Source organism: Anolis carolinensis, unplaced genomic scaffold (assembly GCF_035594765.1).
Source record: "Anolis carolinensis isolate JA03-04 unplaced genomic scaffold, rAnoCar3.1.pri scaffold_7, whole genome shotgun sequence".
Taxonomy (NCBI): Eukaryota; Metazoa; Chordata; class Lepidosauria; order Squamata; family Dactyloidae; genus Anolis; species Anolis carolinensis.
Genome location: NW_026943818.1, coordinates 13,951,353 through 13,970,728, shown reverse-complemented (window position 1 = coordinate 13,970,728; position 19,376 = coordinate 13,951,353). Strand labels below are relative to the sequence as shown.

General features: G+C 39.3%; 1 protein-coding gene across 4 annotated transcripts in view; it reads right to left on the bottom strand.

The window, feature by feature from the left end:
- The window catches only part of zer1 (zyg-11 related cell cycle regulator), a 244,875-nt gene that overhangs the window by 7,434 nt on the left and 218,065 nt on the right, over positions 1 to 19,376 (bottom strand). For 2 of the 4 annotated variants that reach the window (XM_062959902.1, XM_062959903.1), the window contains exons 2-8: positions 14,236 to 14,491; positions 12,050 to 12,200; positions 10,458 to 10,903; positions 9,006 to 9,194; positions 5,968 to 6,082; positions 3,756 to 3,902; positions 1,017 to 1,190 (exon numbers count right to left, since the gene is read on the bottom strand). In XM_062959902.1, the coding sequence (XP_062815972.1) occupies positions 1,017 to 1,190; positions 3,756 to 3,902; positions 5,968 to 6,082; positions 9,006 to 9,194; positions 10,458 to 10,903; positions 12,050 to 12,200; positions 14,236 to 14,393 (1,380 nt within the window). In that variant the 5' untranslated portion in view covers positions 14,394 to 14,491. Of the gene's footprint in view, positions 1 to 1,016; positions 1,191 to 3,755; positions 3,903 to 5,967; positions 6,083 to 9,005; positions 9,195 to 10,457; positions 10,904 to 12,049; positions 12,201 to 14,235; positions 14,492 to 14,789; positions 14,869 to 18,338; positions 18,496 to 19,376 lie in introns of those variants that run through there. The other 2 variants (XM_062959901.1, XM_062959900.1) reach the window with 2 other exon arrangements.

Here is a 19,376-nt window from a genome sequence, read left to right as displayed (position 1 = left end):
CCATGGGAAAGGGATCTAGGAGTATTGGTAGAACAATTCTGACACGAGACAGCAGTGTCATGCTGCAGCGGAAAGGGCCAATGCCATCCTAGGCCTAATCTATAATAATATAGTGTCTAAGGAAGTTATAATAATCCATGGGAAAGGGATCTAGGAGTATTGGTAGAACAATTCGGACACGAGCCAGCAGTGTCATGCTGCAGCGGAAAGGGCCAATGCCATCCTAGGCCACATCAATAGCATCTAGGGAAGTCATTATAACCCATGGAAAAGGGATCTAGGACTATTGGTAGAACAGTCTGAACACGAGCCAGCAGTGTGATGCTGCAGCGAAAAGGTCCAACACCATCCATAGCAATATAGAGTCTAGGGACAATATAGTGTCTATGGGAAAGGGATCTAGGAATATTAGAAGAACAGTTCGAACACGAGCCAGCAGTGTGATGCTGCAGCGGAAAGGGCCAATGCCATCCTAGGCCACATCAATAGCATCTAGGGAAGTCATTATAACCCATGGAAAAGGGATCTAGGACTATTGGTAGAACAGTCTGAACACGAGCCAGCAGTGTGATGCTGCAGCGAAAAGGTCCAACACCATCCATAGCAATATAGAGTCTAGGGACAATATAGTGTCTATGGGAAAGGGATCTAGGAATATTAGAAGAACAGTTCGAACACGAGCCAGCAGTGTGATGCTGCAGCGGAATGGGCCAATGCCATCCTAGGCCACATCAATAGCATCTAGGGAAGTCATTATAACCCATGGAAAAGGGATCTAGGACTATTGGTAGAACAGTCTGAACACGAGCCAGCAGTGTGATGCTGCAGCAAAAAGGTCCAACACCATCCATAGCAATATAGAGTCTAGGGACAATATAGTGTCTATGGGAAAGGGATCTAGGAATATTAGAAGAACAGTTCGAACACGAGCCAGCAGTGTGATGCTGCAGCGGAAAGGGCCAATGCCATGGTGCCTCGGGAAGCCATTCTCCCTATGGTGTTAAGGGCCGACTTACGGTGACCTCCTGGTAGGACTCCATCCCGCTGAGCACCACCTGGATGACCTGCCGGCGCACCTTGATGCTCTGCTCGGCCCGGTACTCCGAGTTGGTCAGGTAGAAGAGGACGGCGCTGCCCGTCACCTGGATGTTCTTGTCGTACTTGTGGCACTTCAGGGCCGCAATCACCAGCTGCAACAACAACAACAACAACAACAACAAAATGTGGATCAGAGAATTGGCCGCCTACAGAGACAAAAGGAAGAAACCGTTCAATCACTCCCCACAGATGACCATCAAATAATAGATAGGATAGACATTATAGATAGATCGATAAATACCGTATATATGCCCCAAAGCTTGTAAATAATATATAGATTTCCCCCTACAAATACATTTAATATATGAATTTTCCCCTCATATGTTTGCAAGTCTCTGCAAGTCCTATAAAGATATAATTCTCTCTATATAGAGCAATGTCTCGATAGATAGGTATTAATATAGATGTAGGCCTTTTAAATATGCACACACACACAGATGTCTAGATAGATGTAAACATAGATACACGGGACTTGCAAATATTGCAGGAGGGAAATGCACAGAGGATTTGCAAGCTTTTCAGGGGGGAAATGCAAATGTGAAATTAGTATATATATAAGCACAATCAAATCCCTCCTGACAGATGGCCATGTAAGCCCATTTGAAAGCCTCCACAGAAGGAGCTTCAACCAGACTTTGAGGCAGGGAGTTCCACTGCTGAAGATTATTATTATTATTGTTCTTTCCCGTGTCCAACCCCAATCTGCCAGGCAGGAAAAGCACAATCAAATCCCTCCTGACAGATGGCCATGTAAGCCCATTTGAAAGCCTCCACAGAAGGAGCTTCAACCGGACCTTGAGGCAGGGAGTTCCACTGCTGAAGATTATTATTATTATTATTGTTCTTTCCCGTGTCCAACCCCAATCTGCCAGGCAGGAAAAGCACAATCAAATCCCTCCTGACAGATGGCCATGTAAGCCCATTTGAAAGCCTCCACAGAAGGAGCTTCAACCGGACCTTGAGGCAGGGAGTTCCACTGCTGAAGATTATTATTATTATTATTGTTCTTTCCCGTGTCCAACCCCAATCTGCCAAGCAGGAAAAGCACAATCAAATCCCTCCTGACAGATGGCCATGTAAGCCCATTTGAAAGCCTCCACAGAAGGAGCTTCAACCGGACCTTGAGGCAGGGAGTTCCACTGCTGAAGATTATTATTATTATTATTGTTCTTTCCCGTGTCCAACCCCAATCTGCCAAGCAGGAAAAGCACAATCAAATCCCTCCTGACAGATGGCCATGTAAGCCCATTTGAAAGCCTCCACAGAAGGAGCTTCAACCGGACCTTGAGGCAGGGAGTTCCACTGCTGAAGATTATTATTATTATTATTGTTCTTTCCCGTGTCCAACCCCAATCTGCCAAGCAGGAAAAGCACAATCAAATCCCTCCTGACAGATGGCCATGTAAGCCCATTTGAAAGCCTCCACAGAAGGAGCTTCAACCGGACCTTGAGGCAGGGAGTTCCACTGCTGAAGATTATTATTATTATTGTTCTTTCCCGTGTCCAACCCCAATCTGCCAGGCAGGAAAAGCACAATCAAATCCCTCCTGACAGATGGCCATGTAAGCCCATTTGAAAGCCTCCACAGAAGGAGCTTCAACCGGACCTTGAGGCAGGGAGTTCCACTGCTGAAGATTATTATTATTATTGTTCTTTCCCGTGTCCAACCCCAATCTGCCAGGCAGGAAAAGCACAATCAAATCCCTCCTGACAGATGGCCATGTAAGCCCATTTGAAAGCCTCCACAGAAGGAGCTTCAACCGGACCTTGAGGCAGGGAGTTCCCCTGCTGAAGATTATTATTATTATTGTTCTTTCCCGTGTCCAACCCCAATCTGCCAGGCAGGAAAAGCACAATCAAATCCCTCCTGACAGATGGCCATGTAAGCCCATTTGAAAGCCTCCACAGAAGGAGCTTCAACCGGACCTTGAGGCAGGGAGTTCCACTGCTGAAGATTATTATTATTATTGTTCTTTCCCGTGTCCAACCCCAATCTGCCAGGCAGGAAAAGCACAATCAAATCCCTCCTGACAGATGGCCATGTAAGCCCATTTGAAAGCCTCCACAGAAGGAGCTTCAACCGGACCTTGAGGCAGGGAGTTCCACTGCTGAAGATTATTATTATTATTGTTCTTTCCCGTGTCCAACCCCAATCTGCCAAGCAGGAAAAGCACAATCAAATCCCTCCTGACAGATGGCCATGTAAGCCCATTTGAAAGCCTCCACAGAAGGAGCTTCAACCGGACTTTGAGGCAGGGAGTTCCACCGCTGAAGATTATTATTATTATTATTGTTCTTTCCCGTGTCCAACCCCAATCTGCCAAGCAGGAAAAGCACAATCAAATCCCTCCTGACAGATGGCCATGTAAGCCCATTTGAAAGCCTCCACAGAAGGAGCTTCAACCGGACCTTGAGGCAGGGAGTTCCACTGCTGAAGATTATTATTATTATTGTTCTTTCCCGTGTCCAACCCCAATCTGCCAGGCAGGAAAAGCACAATCAAATCCCTCCTGACAGATGGCCATGTAAGCCCATTTGAAAGCCTCCACAGAAGGAGCTTCAACCGGACCTTGAGGCAGGGAGTTCCACTGCTGAAGGTTATTATTACTGTTCCTTTCCCGTGTCTCTGCGCATGCGCAGGGGAGTGTGGGGCTCACCTGGAGGGCGCGCAGGTGCTGGTGGCAGCGCTGGATGCGGGCGATGTCGAAGAGCAGGTTGATGGCGCGGGAGGTGATCTCGGGCCGGTGCTCCGTGTAGGCCTCAATGGCGTTCAGGATCTGCTCCTCGTTCTCGTTCCCCGTCACCTGGCCGGGGAAAAACACGGAACAAATAAACAAACAAACAAACAAATGAACGACCTCCAGGTCATTCATGAGGATAACTGGTTTTATTGGAAGCTACTGAGTCTCTTTTATAGACAGATAAAACAGGTGCAAATGATAACAATAGTAATAACAATAACGTAGAGAGATAAAGCAAGATACTAATACTAATTATATTATTATTATTATTATTATATTAGGATAACTGGTTTTATTGTGAGCCACTGAGTCTCTTTTATAGACAGATAAAGTGGATGCAAATGATAACAATAGTAATAACAATAACGTAGAGAGATAAAGCAAGATACTAATACTAATTATATTATTATTATTATTATTATATTAGGATAACTGGTTTTATTGTGAGCCACTGAGTCTCTTTTATAGACAGATAAAACAGGTGCAAATGATAACAATAGTAATAACAATAACGTAGAGAGATAAAGCAAGATACTAATACTAATTATATTATTATTATTATTATTATATTAGGATAACTGGTTTTATTATGAGCTACTGAGTCTCTTTTATAGACAGATAAAGTGGATGCAAATGATAACAATAGTAATAACAATAACGTAGAGAGATAAAGCAAGATACTAATACTAATTATATTATTATTATTATTATTATATTAGGATAACTGGTTTTATTGTGAGCCACTGAGTCTCTTTTATAGACAGATAAAACAGGTGCAAATGATAACAATAGTAATAACAATAACGTAGAGAGATAAAGCAAGATACTAATACTAATTATATATTATTATTATTATTATTATATTAGGATAACTGGTTTTATTGTGAGCCACTGAGTCTCTTTTATAGACAGATAAAGTGGATGCAAATGATAACAATAGTAATAATAATAACGAGAGATAAAGCGAGATACTAATACTAATATATTATTATTATTATTGTTATTATATACAGGAATAAGGAGAGGTGGGAAGAAATAACATAAATAAAGCGGGATACTACTACTACTACTAATAATAATAATATTATAATAATAATATACTATTATTATTATATTATGTAATAAGGAGACACAGGCAAGAAATAACAGATAGATAAAACAGAATACTAATATGAATAATATATTATAATAATTATTATTATATTATATAATAAGCAGAGGTGGGCAAGACATAGCAGTTAATAATAATAATAATAATAATAATAATAATAATAATAATAATAATAAGACTGTGCAAGGAAACCGACGAAACCATTGATCATATCCTCAGCTGCTGTAAGAAAATCGCACAGACAGACTACAAACAGAGGCACAACTATGTGGCCCAAATGATCCATTGGAACTTATGCCTCAAGTCCCACCTCCCAGCAGCAAAGAACTGGTGGGATCACAAACCTGCAAAAGTCTTGGAAAACAAGCACACAAAGAGACTGTGGGACTTCCGAATCCAGACTGACAAAGTTCTGGAACACAACACACCAGACATCACAGTTGTGGAAAAGAAAAAGGTTTGGATCATTGATGTTGCCATCCCAGGTGACAGTCGCATTGACGAAAAACAACAGGAAAAACTCAGCCGCTCTCAGGACCTCAAGATTGAACTGCAAAGACTCTGGCAGAAACCAGTGCAGGTGGTCCCGGTGGTGATGGGCACACTGGGTGCTGTGCCAAAAGATCTCAGCCGGCATTTGGAAACAATAGACATTGACAAAATCACCATCTGCCAACTGCAAAAGGCCACCCTACTGGGATCTGCACGCATCATCCGAAAATACATCACACAGTCCTAGACACTTGGGAAGTGTTCGACTTGTGGTTTTGCGAAACGAAATCCAGCATATCTATCTTGTTTGCTGTGCCATACAACGTCGTTGTGTTGATAATAATAATAATAATAATAATAATAATAATAATAATAATAATAATAATAATATGTTTAGAATGAGACAGAAAAGGCAGATAAAGGGGCCTGGATAAGGGAAGGTCTGGCCCAAACCTATACTCCTGTAACTTAAAACCATTGGACCAGCAGAGAGAACGATGTCTCCCAGACTGCCCTTTGCTTTACCTTATAGGCCGGGATGTGTGGGAGGCGGCAGAGAGAGGTCTCAAACAGTCCCAAAAATTGAAGCGGCCGCTTCAGGTTCCGGAAGGGCGTGATGCTGCTCTTTTCTGGGTTGGTGCTGCAGGAAAAAAAAGACATTTGGAAGGAGAAACGTCAAACAAACTCTGAAAGTTAGGGTAGAATTAATGCACTTTGGCACCACTCGAACTGCTACAGAAGCACGTTTCATCTATCTATATCTATATATATAAAAGAGTGATGGCATCACGGCGACCCACAAAACAACAAAACTACAGGCCCCCCAACCTCGAAATTTGACAACACAACCCATCATCCACGCCTCTAGGTTGATACAACAAAAAGAAAAGAAAAATTAGAGAGAGAGGAATAATTGCTTTTATCCAATTGCTGCCAGTTAGAAGGCTAAGCTCCTCCAACTTGGTCTCCTAGCAACCCAATAAAAAATAATAAAAACACTAAAAAATAATTTAAAACACTAAAAATGAATACAATAAAATACTATAATAACAGAAAATAACTAAAAATAATACAAGAAAATAATAAAATATAATATTTAAAAAGATAACTTACAATAAAATTAATAAAAAATACAAAAAACATCAAATAAAAATTACACAACAATTTTTAACCAATACCACCACCACTTTGCCACAGCAACGCGTGGCCGGGCACAGCTAGTATATATATATAAAAGGGTAATGGAATCACGGCACCGGACAAAACAACTAAACTAAACACCCCACAACCTCGAAAATTGACAGCACAACCTCTCATCCACGCCTCTACGTTCATACAACAAAAAGAAAAGCAAAATAAAGTCCTAGCCACAGCACCGCGTGGCCGGGCACAGCTAGTATAATATATATATAATATACTAGCTGTGCCCAGCCACGCGTTGCTGTGGCGAAGTATGGTGGTATGGGAAATAAAGTATTGAGGAACTGGTGGTAGTTAAGGTAAAGGGTCCCCTGGGTTGAGTGGGTTGCTAGGAGACCAAGTGAGCGGAGCTTAGCCTTCTAACTGGCAGCAATTGGATAAAAACAATTATTCCTCTCCCTCTAATTAGGTCTTTATTTTTCTTTTCTTTTTGTTGTATCAACCTAGAGGCATGGATGAGGGGTTCTGCTGTCAATTTTCGAGGTTGTGGGGTGTTTACTTTTGTTGTTTTGTCCGCTGCCGTGATGCCATCACTCTTTTATATATATAGATATAATATATAAAAGAGGGATGGCATCACGGCGACCCACAAAACAACAAAACTACAGGCCCCCCAACCTCGAAATTTGACGACACAACCCATCATCCACGCCTCCAGGTTGATACAACAAAAAGAAAAGAAAAATAAAGTCCTAATTAGAGGGAGAGGAATAATTGCTTTTATCCAATTGCTGCCAGTTAGAAGGCTAAGCTCCTCCAACTTGGTCTCCTAGCAACCCAATAAAAAATAATAAAAAACACTAAAAAATTATTAAAAACACTAAAAAATTAATACAATAAAATACCATAATAACAAAAAATAACTAAAAATTATACAAGAAAATAATAAAATATAATAAATAAAAAGATAACTTACAATAAAATTAATTTAAAAATACAAATAACGTCAAATAAAAATACACAACAATTTTTAACCAATACCACCACCACTTTGCCACAGCAAAGCGTGGCCGGGCACAGCTAGTATAATATACAATGTTTATATTGTGCTCTGCTAATAATATAATATATTGTATGTACATTTAACTTGTAAGCAGCCCTGAGTCCCCTTTGGGGTGAGAGAGGGTGGGGTATAAATGTCGCTAATAATAATAATAATAATAATAGTACACTATAGTAATATATAATGCTAATATTGTGCTATGCTAATAATATAATATATCGTATGTACATATAACTTGTAAGCAGCCCTGAGTCCCCTTTGGGGTGAGAGAGGGCGGGACATAAATGTTGCAAATAATAATAATAATAATAATAATAATAATAATAATAATAATAGTACAATATAGTAATATATAATGCTAATAGTTTGCTATAAGAATAATATAATATATTGTATGTACATATAACTTGTAAGCCGCCTTGAGTCCCCTTTGGGGTGAGAGAGGGTGAGATATAAATGTCACTAATAATAATAATAATAATAATAGTACATTATAGTAATACATAATGCTAATATTGTGCTATGCTAATAATATAATATATTGTATGTACATATAACTTGTAAGCCGCCCTGAGTCCCCTTCGGGGTGAGAGAGGGTGGGATATAAATGTCGCAAATAATAATAATAATAATAATAATAATAATAATAGTAATAATAGTACACTATAGTAATATATAATGCTAATATTGTGCTATGCTAATAATATAATATATTGTATGTACATATAACTTGTAAGCCGCCCTGAGTCCCCTTCGGGGTGAGAGAGGGTGGGATATAAATGTCGCAAATAATAATAATAATAATAATAATAATAATAATAATAATAATAATAATAGTAGTACACTATAGTAATATATAATGCTAATATTGTGCTATGCTAATAATATAATATATTGTATGTACATATAACTTGTAAGCCGCCCTGAGTCCCCTTCGGGGTGAGAAGGGCGGGATATAAATGTCGCTAATAAATAAATAAATGTTTATTTATTTGCAACATTTATACATTTATAATTCATACATTTATAATTTTATTGTTCACCACCCTGAGTCCCTTCGGGGAGGCAGGGCGGTATATAAATAAAGTATTATTATTATTATTATTATTATTATTATTATTATTATTATTATTATTATTATTATACAGCTGGAATGCTATGTATGGTCTTACACGCTCTCGGAATGGCATGCTCCCCGGATTTTATTGTTGTTGTTGTTGACTGACTTGTTTTATTGCTGAGTTTTTATATTGTTGATGTCCGGGCTTGGCCCCATGTAAGCCGTCCCGAGGGCGGGGTATAAAAATAAAATAATAATAATAATAATAATAATAATTATTATTATTCCTGGCTTCCGTACCAGACCTGCCCGGCTTTCTCCTTGAGGCCGGTGGAGGCGGAGGCGGAGGCGCAGTTCTCCAGCATGGTGTGTCCGGAGATGTCCAGCCAGGAGAGGCTGCCCAGGTTGTCCACAAAGAGGCTCAGGACCCGGCGGGTCAGCTTGAACTTGTAGTAGCTGGACTGGCGGTCCCGGGAGATGTCCAGGTGCCTGGCAAAGAGCAGAGAAGCAGCATGAATACGGGCTGAAACTATTATTATTATTATTATTATTATTATTATTATTATTATTATTATTATTATTATTATTTTCAGTGAAACATCCTATTTCAGGATGTCAGAAATAGTCCACAAAAGTCAAAGTACAAGAATAGCATCAAAAACCCAGGAATAAATCCACAACATGAGATTCAAGAACAATCTTTAAAACTTGGAAGCATGGAACATGAGCAACAGGAAACGTGGAACTAGAATTAGAATAGAACTAATTATTATCATTATTATTATTATTATGTTCAGTGAAACATCCCTTTTAAAAACTGGGACTCAACCTTAATCTCTAGTTGGTTGTTGTTGTAATTACTATGTTCAGTAGCAGTAGTAGTTATTATTAAATTGTATGACACAGCAAACAAGATAGATATGCTGGATTTCGTATCACAAAATCACAAGTCAAACACTTCCCAAGTGTCTAGGACTGTGTGATGTATTATTATTATTATTACTTTATTATGACACAGCAAACAAGATAGATATGCTGGATTTCATATCACAAAATCACAAGTTGAACACTTCCCAAATGTCTAGGACTGTGTGATGTATTATTATTATTATTATATGACACTGCAAACAAGATAGACATGCTGGATTTCGTATCACAAAATCACAAGTTGAACACTTCCCAAATGTCTAGGACTGTGTGATGTATTATTATTATTATTATTATTATTATTATTATTATTATTGTATGACACAGCAAACAAGATAGACATGCTGGATTTCGTTTCACAAAATCTCAAGTCGAACACTTCCCAAGTATCTAGGACTGTGTGATGTATTATTATTATTATTATTATTATTATTAATATTATTATTTTCAGCGAAACATCCCTGGGGCTCAACCTAAACCTCTAGTTGGTTGTTGTTAATCTGTTCAGTAGTAGTTGTTGTTGTTGTTGTTATTATTATTATTTTCAGTGAAACATCCCTGGGGCTCAACCTAAACCTCTAGTTGGTTGTTGTTATTGCTATGTTCAGTAGTAGTAGTAGTTGTTGTTGTTATTATTATTATTATTTTCAGCGAAACATCCCTGGGGCTCACCCTAAACCTCTAGTTGGTTGTTGTTATTGCTATGTTCAGTAGTAGTAGTTGTTGTTGTATGCATGGGGACGGCCTGTGCCAGAATGAAAGGAGGTAACGTTGTGAGTCCCGAGGGTGGGTGCGGGGGGGGGGGGGTGTCCGTGGCCGGCCCACCTGAGCTTGCGCAGCTGAGCGAGGGCCTGGACGTGCTCCTCGCAGAGGTCGGTGTTGTAGAGGACGAGGGCGGCCAGGCTGTCCTTCCAGCGGGCGAGGAAGCGCAGGTCGTTCATCTGGACGGCGGAGAGGTCGAGGGCGGCCAGGGCGGGCAGGGGCCGGAGCAGGGCCTCCACGTCCACGCCCTCGGTCAGCCGGCCCAGGTTGAGGAAGCGCAGGCGGGGGAAGCCCTCGAAGGTGAAGCCCGTGGCCAGCACCTGCCGCGTGGGGTTGAAGCCCTCCTCGCAGACACCCCCGCCGCCCCCGCCGGGGTTCTCCTCCTGGTAGAAGATGTTGGTGCAGCCAAAGAGGCTGAGCGAGACCAGGCTGGGGCCAAAGCTGCCCAGCGTCTGCAGGCTCTTGGCCGTCAGCTTCTCGCAGTTGGTCAGGAAGAGCTCCATCAGGTCCTGCCAACGGGGAGGAAAGCCAAGGGTGGTTGTTGTTATTACTATTGTTGTTATTACTAGCAAACCGGAGGTTAAACCCACCCCTTAGAATATACTGGCTGTCCCCAAGTTAAAAACATTCAACTCTTCCTCATGCAATCCACACACATACACACACACATATATAGAGAAATACATATAGCTATATATGCATACACACATACATACACATACACTTATATACACACAGACAGTCCGAGTTTCAAACATCTGACTCAACCCTTCCCTATGCAATCCAACACACACATATATAACTACATATGTGCCGCACACACACGCACACATATATATCTATAAACACACATACACATACATATAAGAAGTTCCAGAGTTACAAACATCCGACTTAACCCTTCCCTATGCAATCCAAAACATATACACCGTATTTGTATGTATATGTATATATTCATTCACATACACATAGGTGTTAGCCTGTCCCTATGCTAATCAAAGCATGCATGCATACATACACACACATATATACACATATATATACATACTAGCTGTGCCCGGCCACGCGTTGCTGTGGCATTTTCTGGTGGTGTTGGTGAGAAATTGTTGAGGTCGTGGTGGTATTGAATGTCTGTTGTATGGTTGTCTTTATGTTTAGTATGCACACTGAAGTGGATTATCTGGCAGTGTGGACTCAAGATAATCAAGTGCAAAGCAGATAATATAAGATCCTAAATGGGTTATATAGCTGTGTGGAAGGGCCATATAATCCAGTTAAAATCTGATAATCTGTGGAAGAGGCCTAAGTGAGGCCTAACTGTGCCTGTCCCCTGGGCTGAGTAGGTTGCTAGGAGACCAAGTGGGCAGAGCTTAGCCTTCTAACTGGCAGCAATTGGATAAAAACTATTATTCCTCTCCTTGTAATTAGGACTTTATTTTTCTTTTCTTTTTGTTGTATCAACCTAGAGCCGTGAATGATGGGTTGTGCTGTCAAATTTCGAGGTTGGGGGGCCTGTAGTTTTGTTGTTTTGTCCGCTGCCCTGATGCCATTACTCTTTTATATATATAGATACATATGGCTGGAGTCCCGACACACATGTTGGAAAGCTCTGCCCTAGGGAATATGAATTTCATTCCCAGACGAGGGAAGGGTACCTGCTTCCGGATTGCTTCCAGGTCCTGATCCTGGACCAGGTCTTCCCGCAAGTGGATCCGGGCCAAGCGGGTGCTGCGGGGGTCCGAAAAGAGGGCAAAGAAGTTCTCGTTGTGGTCGAAAATGCTGTCGGCGTTGACCAGCTCCACGTAGCTAGGAGAAGGCAGGGAGAACAATCATCAATACGTTAAAAGAATAATTTATTTACTACAATTATATGTCCATACAATATTTTATATTATTAGCAGAGCACAGTATTAACATGATATATTACTATATTGTATTATTAGTACTATAACACTATACTGTAATATGATTAGTAATATTACATGTAATATGTAATATATAATTAATATTATTATATTGTATTATGATTAATATTATATTGGATTACATTATAATATTAGTATCAATATTATATGATATTTTATATATAATATATATTATAATATTATATATATATATATATATATATATATATATATATATATATATAATATAAGTATAATATATATAAATACAGTAGAGTCTCACTTATCCAACACTCGCTTATCCAACGTTCTGGATTATCCAACACATTTTTGTAGTCAATGTTTACAATACATCGTGATATTTCGGTGCTAAATTCGTAAATACAGTAATTACTACATAGCATTACTGCGTATTGAACTACTTTTTTGTCAAATTTGTTGTATAACATGATGTTTTGGTGCTTAATTTGTAAAATCATAACCTAATTTGATGTGTAATAGGCTTTTCCTTAATCCCTCCTTATTATCCAAGATATTCGCTTATCCAACATTCTGCCGGCCCGTTTATGTTGGATAAGTGAGACTCTACTGTATATATATAAGTAATTATTATATTATAATATTACTTATCAATATTATATATATATATACAATATATTATATTATTATCATAGCACATTAGTAGTATATAGACCTATATAATATTGGCCTAATGGAATAATCATTAGGACAATCAAATACATCATCATGATGGCTGGATTAAAGTGTGAACAAAGTATAGGAAAATAGATTATCATGATGCTTGGGGGGAAATATAGGAAAATATTTATTAGGATGCCTGGATTTATGTGGGGGGAAATATAGGAAAATATATTATGATGCTTGGATTAGATGTGGGGAGAAATATAGGAAAATAGATTATGATGATGCTTGGATTATATGTAGAGAAAAATATAGGAAAATAGATTATTGTGATGCCTGGATTAGATGTGGGGGAAAATACAGGAAAATAGATTATGATGCCTGGATTAGATGTGGGGGAAAATACAGGAAAATATATTATGATGATGCTTGCATTAGATGGGGGGGGGGGGGGAATATAGGAAATTATTGATTAGGATGCTTGGATTATATGAGGGAAAATATAGGAAAATATATTATGATGCTTGGATTAGATGTAGAGAAAAATATAAGAAAATAGATTATGATGATGCTTGGATTAGATGCCGAAAAACATATAGGAAAATATATTATGATGCCTGGATTAGATGTAGAGAAAAATATAGGAAAATATATTATGATGCTTGGATTAGATGTAGAGAAAAATATAGGAAAATAGATTATGATGATGCTTGGATTAGATGTCGAAAAACATATAGGAAAATATATTATGATGCCTGGATTAGATGTGGGGGAAAATACAGGAAAATATATTATGATCCTTGGATTAGATGTAGAGAAAAATATAGGAAAATATATTATGATGCCTGGATTAGATGTGGGGGAAAATACAGGAAAATATATTATTATGCTTGGATTAGATGTAGAGAAAAATATAGGAAAATAGATTATGATGATGCTTGGATTAGATGTAGAAAAACATATAGGAAAATAGATTATGATGATGCTTGGATTAGATGTAGAGAAAAATATAGGAAAATAGATCATCATGATGGCTGGATTAGTGTGAACAAATAAATCATTATGATATACACACACACACACACACTATATATATATATATATATATATATATATATATTCACACACACACACCATATATATATATACATACTGTATATACATTAGTGGGGGGAAATATAGGAAAATAGGCAATAATGATGTCTGTGGAAAAGCCAACCAGACAGGAGAATTCTGCAAGCTATATTTTTCTGATTTTTTTGGGGGGGGGACCCTTAAAATGCTATCGGACGTACTCATTGACGAGCCGGTCGCAAATCTCGCTGGGGAGGAAGATGTCGGGGTGGAGGCGGAGGGTCTCGTTGTCCAGCAAGTAGCAGAGGGTGCCTTCCAGGTTATGCAGGCAATAGTCCGTGCAAAGGGTCATCAGGGACTCGGGGCTGTCGGAGGCCATCTTGGGAGGAGGGGGGGGGACACGCCCCGATATAGACCCCCTAAAGGCCCCCCGTTCCGGGGTCCTCCTGGGAAGACGTCTGAACCGGATCCAGGCGGCTGCAGGAAGAGAGGGAGAGAGAATGCTACTCATCTGAAGGTTGGGAACTTGATGTAGAATATTTTAATAATTATATTCGTAATAACAACAATAATATTAATAATATAATATCAAGATGATAACAACAATAACAATATAATAATAATAATAATAAAAATAATATCCTCCTCAACTGCTGTAAGAAAATCGCACAGACAGACTACAAACAGAGGCACAACTATGTGGCCCAAATGATCCATTGGAACTTATGCCTCAAGTACCACCTCCCTGCAGTAAAGAACTGGTGGGATCACAAACCTGCAAAAGTCTTGGAAAATGAACACACAAAGATACTGTGGGACTTCCGAATCCAGACTGACAAAGTTCTGATAAATATCTGGGGAAGATACAATAGATACAAATCTAGGAAATATAAGATATATAGCTAGGGTAGGTGGATAGGATAGAAAGAGAGCGAGAGAAAGATAGGAAAGGATAGGATAGGGAAGATTGGATAGCTAGCTAGGATAAATCATAGATAGATAGATAGATAGATAGATAGATAGATGATAGATAGATAGATAGATAGATAGATAGGATATACTGGATATATTAGCTAGCTAGGATAGACAGAAAGATAGACAGAAAGATAGACAGAAAGATAGACAGAAAGATAGACAGAAAGATAGATAGATAGATAGATAGATAGATAGATAGATAGATAGATAGGATATACTGGATATATTAGCTAGCTAGGATAGACAGAAAGATAGAAAGAAAGAAAGAAAGAAAGAAAGAAAGAAAGAAAGAAAGAAAGAAAGAAAGAAAGATAGACAGACAGATAGGATATACTGGATATACTAGCTCGGATAAATGAATGGATGGATGGATGATGGATAGATGGAATATACTGGATATATTAGCTCGCTAGGATAGATTAGATAGATAGATAGATAGATAGATAGATAGATAGATAGATAGATAGATAGATAGATAGATAGATAGATATGGGATATACTGGATATATTAGGTAGCTAGGATATAGATAGATAGATAGATAGATAGATAGATAGATAGATAGATAGATAGATAGATAGAATATACTGATAGCTAGCTAGCTAGCTAGGATGGATAGATAGATAGATAGAATATACTGGATATATTAGCTAGGATAGATAGATAGATAGATAGATAGATAGATAGATAGATAGATAGATAGATTATACTGGATATATTAGCTAGCTAGGATAGATAGATAGATAGATAGATAGATAGATAGATAGATAGATAGATAGATAGATAGATAGATAGATAGGATATACTGGATGTATTAGCTAGCTAGGATATTTAGGCATAATATTGAGAATAATTTCCCTATGAAGGCAAGTCTAGTCATCATGAAGCAACGGTAATCACACTCTCTCAGCCACCCGTGTTGATTGATGCCTAATAATATGCCATTTTATACATAATATTGAGAATAATTTCTCTATGAGGCCACGTCTAGTCATCATGAACCAACAGGAGTCACACTCTCTCAGCCACTGGTGTTGATTGATGCCTTATAAAAGGCCATTTCAGGCATAATATTGAGAATAATTTCCCTATTCACACTCTCTCAGCCACTCGTGTTGATTGATGCCTAATAAAAGGCCATTTTATACATAATATTGAAAATAATTTCTCTATTCACACTCTCTCAACCACTCGTGTTGATTGATGCCTAATAAAAGGCCATTTTCTACATAATATTGAGAATAATTTCCCTATTCACACTCTCTCAGCCACTTGTGTTGATTGATGCCTAATAAAATGCCATTTTAGACATAATATTTAGCATAATTTCTCTATGAGGCCAAGTCTAGGCATCATGAAGCAAAGGGAGTCACACTCTCTCAGCCACTCCTGTTTTGATGCCTAATAAAATGCCATTTTATACATAATATTAAGCATAATTTCTCTATGAGGCCAAGTCTAGGCATCATGAAGCAAAGGGAGTCACACTCTCTCAGCCACTCCTGTTTTGATGCCTAATAAAATGCCATTTTATACATAATATTGAGCATAATTTCTCTATGAAGGCAATTCTAGTCATCATGAAGCCAAGGGAGTCAGACTCTCTCAGCCACTCGTGTTGATTGATGCCTAATAAAATGCCATTTTATACATAATATTGATAATAATTTCCCTATGAGGCCAAGCCAAGGCACCATGAAGCAAAGGGAGTCACACTCTCTCAGCCACTCATGTTGATTGAAGGCCAATTTAGACATAATATTGAGCATAATTTCCCTATGAAGGCAATTCTAGTCATCATGAAGCAACGGGAGTCACACTCTCTCAGCCACTGGTGTTGATTGATGCCTAATAAAAGGCCATTTCAGGCATAATATTGAGAAGAATTTCCCTATGACGCCAAGTCTAATTATCATGAAGCAAGGGGAGCCACACTCTCTCAGCCACCCGTGTTGATTGATGCCTAATAATATGCCATTTTATACATAATATTGAGCATAATTTCCCTATGAAGGCAATTGTAGGCATCATAAAGCAACAGGAATCACACTCTCTCAGCCACCCGTGTTGATTGATGCCTAATAAAAGGCCATTGTATACATAATATTGAGCATAATTTCTCTATGAAGGCAATTCTAGTCATCATGAAGCCAAGGGGAGTCTCACTCTCTCAGCCACGCATGTTGATTGATGCCTAATAAAAGGCCATTTTATACATAATATTGAGCATAATTTCCCTATGAAGGCAATTCTAGTCATCATGAAGCCAAGGGGAGTCTCACTCTCTCAGCCACCCGTGTTGATTGATGCCTAATAAAAGGCCATTTTATACATAATATTGAGCATAATTTCCCTATGAAGGCAATTCTAGTCATCATGAAGCAAAGGGAGTCACACTCTCTCAGCCACTCCTGTTTTGATGCCTAATAAAAGGCCATTTTGTATATAATATTGAGCATAATTTCTCTATGAAGGCAATTCTAGTCATCATGAAGCCAAGGGGAGTCTCACTCTCTCAGCCACGCATGTTGATTGATGCCTAATAAAAGGCCATTTTATACATAATATTGAGCATAATTTCCCTATGAAGGCAATTCTAGTCATCATGAAGCCAAGGGGAGTCTCACTCTCTCAGCCACCCGTGTTGATTGATGCCTAATAAAAGGCCATTTTATACATAATATTGAGCATAATTTCTCTATGAAGGCAATTCTAGGTATCATGAAGCAATGGGGGTCACACTCTCTCAGCCACGCATGTTGACTGATGCCTTATAAAAGGCCATTTTATACATAATATTGAGCATAATTTCTCTATGAAGGCAATTCTAGGTATCATGAAGCAATGGGGGTCACACTCTCTCAGCCACGCATGTTGACTGATGCCTTATAAAAGGCCATTTTATACATAATATTGAGAATAATTTCCCTATGAGGCCAAGTCTAGGCATCATGAAGCCAAGGGAGTCACACTCTCTCAGCCACCCGTGTTGATTGATGCCTAATAAAAGGCCATTTTATACATAATATTGAGCATAATTTCCCCATGAGGCCAAGTCTAATTATCATGAAGCAAAGGGAGTCACACTCTCTCAGCCACCCGTGTTGATTGATGCCTAATAAAAGGCCATTTTATACATAATATTGAGCATAATTTCCCTATGAAGGCAATTCTAGTCCTCATGAAGCCAAGGGGGTCACTCTCTCTCAGCCATTTGTCTTCACTGATGTCTTTCAGAGGTCATTTTAGGCCTGGCCTTGATGCCCGTGTCCCTCTGCCTCTCTCAGCCCCGGCTGCCCCGGCTAGGCCAGGCCCCCTCCCTCCCTCCCTCCCCTCCTAGGCCAGGCTCACCTGCCTCCTTCAGCTGCTCAGGTAAGGAAAGCTGTCCGCCTTGGAACTGGTTCCGGTTCCGGTCTTTCGGACTCTCTCTCTCTGTGGCTCCCTCACACCGCAAACCGCCGCTGTCAACAAATCCGCGCGTCACTTCCGGTTGGGAACAGATGGAGGAGCCAATCCTTGTTCCCTTCCCTCCCTTCCTCCTTCCAGGAAACAGAGGGCCGGAGAGGAAGGTTCCGGGCCTGGAAGGGACCCAAGGAGAGAGATAGAGAGAGAGAGATGGAGAGATATATAGATATAGATACAGAGATATAGATATAGCTATAGAGATAGATAGATGCAGATAAATATAGAAAGATATAGCTATAGATATAGAGACAGATAGAGACAGATACAGTAGAGTCTCACTTATCCAACACTCACTTAAGACCATAAGTAAGGATAGTGACCTCCAAAAGCCATCTAGACAATCTCATAAAATCATAGGTAAGGAAGGAGACCCTCAAAGGCCATCTAGATGGTCTCATAGGACCATAGGTAAGGAAAGGGACCCTCAAAGACCATCTAGACGATCTCATAAGACCATTGGTAAGCACAGAGACCTCCAAAGACCATCTAGATGATCTCATAAGGACATCAGAAGACCATAGATAAGGAAAGGGACCTCAAAGACCACCTAGATAGTTTCATAAGACCATAGGTAAGGAAAGTGACCCTCAAAGACCATGTAGACAGTCTCATAGGACCATAGGTAAGGAAAGTGACCTCCAAAAGCCATCTAGAGCATCTCATAAAACCATAGGTAAGCACAGAGACCTCCAAAGACCATCTAGACGATCTCATAAGACCATCAGTAAGGAAGGGGACCCTCAAAGACCATCTAGATGACCTCCTAAGACTATAGGTAAGCAAAGAGACCTCCAAAGACCATCTAGGTGATCTCATAAGACCATAGATAAGCAAAGAGACTTTAAAAGACCATCTAGATGATCTCATAAGACCATTGGTAAGGAAAGGGACCCTCAAACACCATCTAGACCGTGTCATAGGACC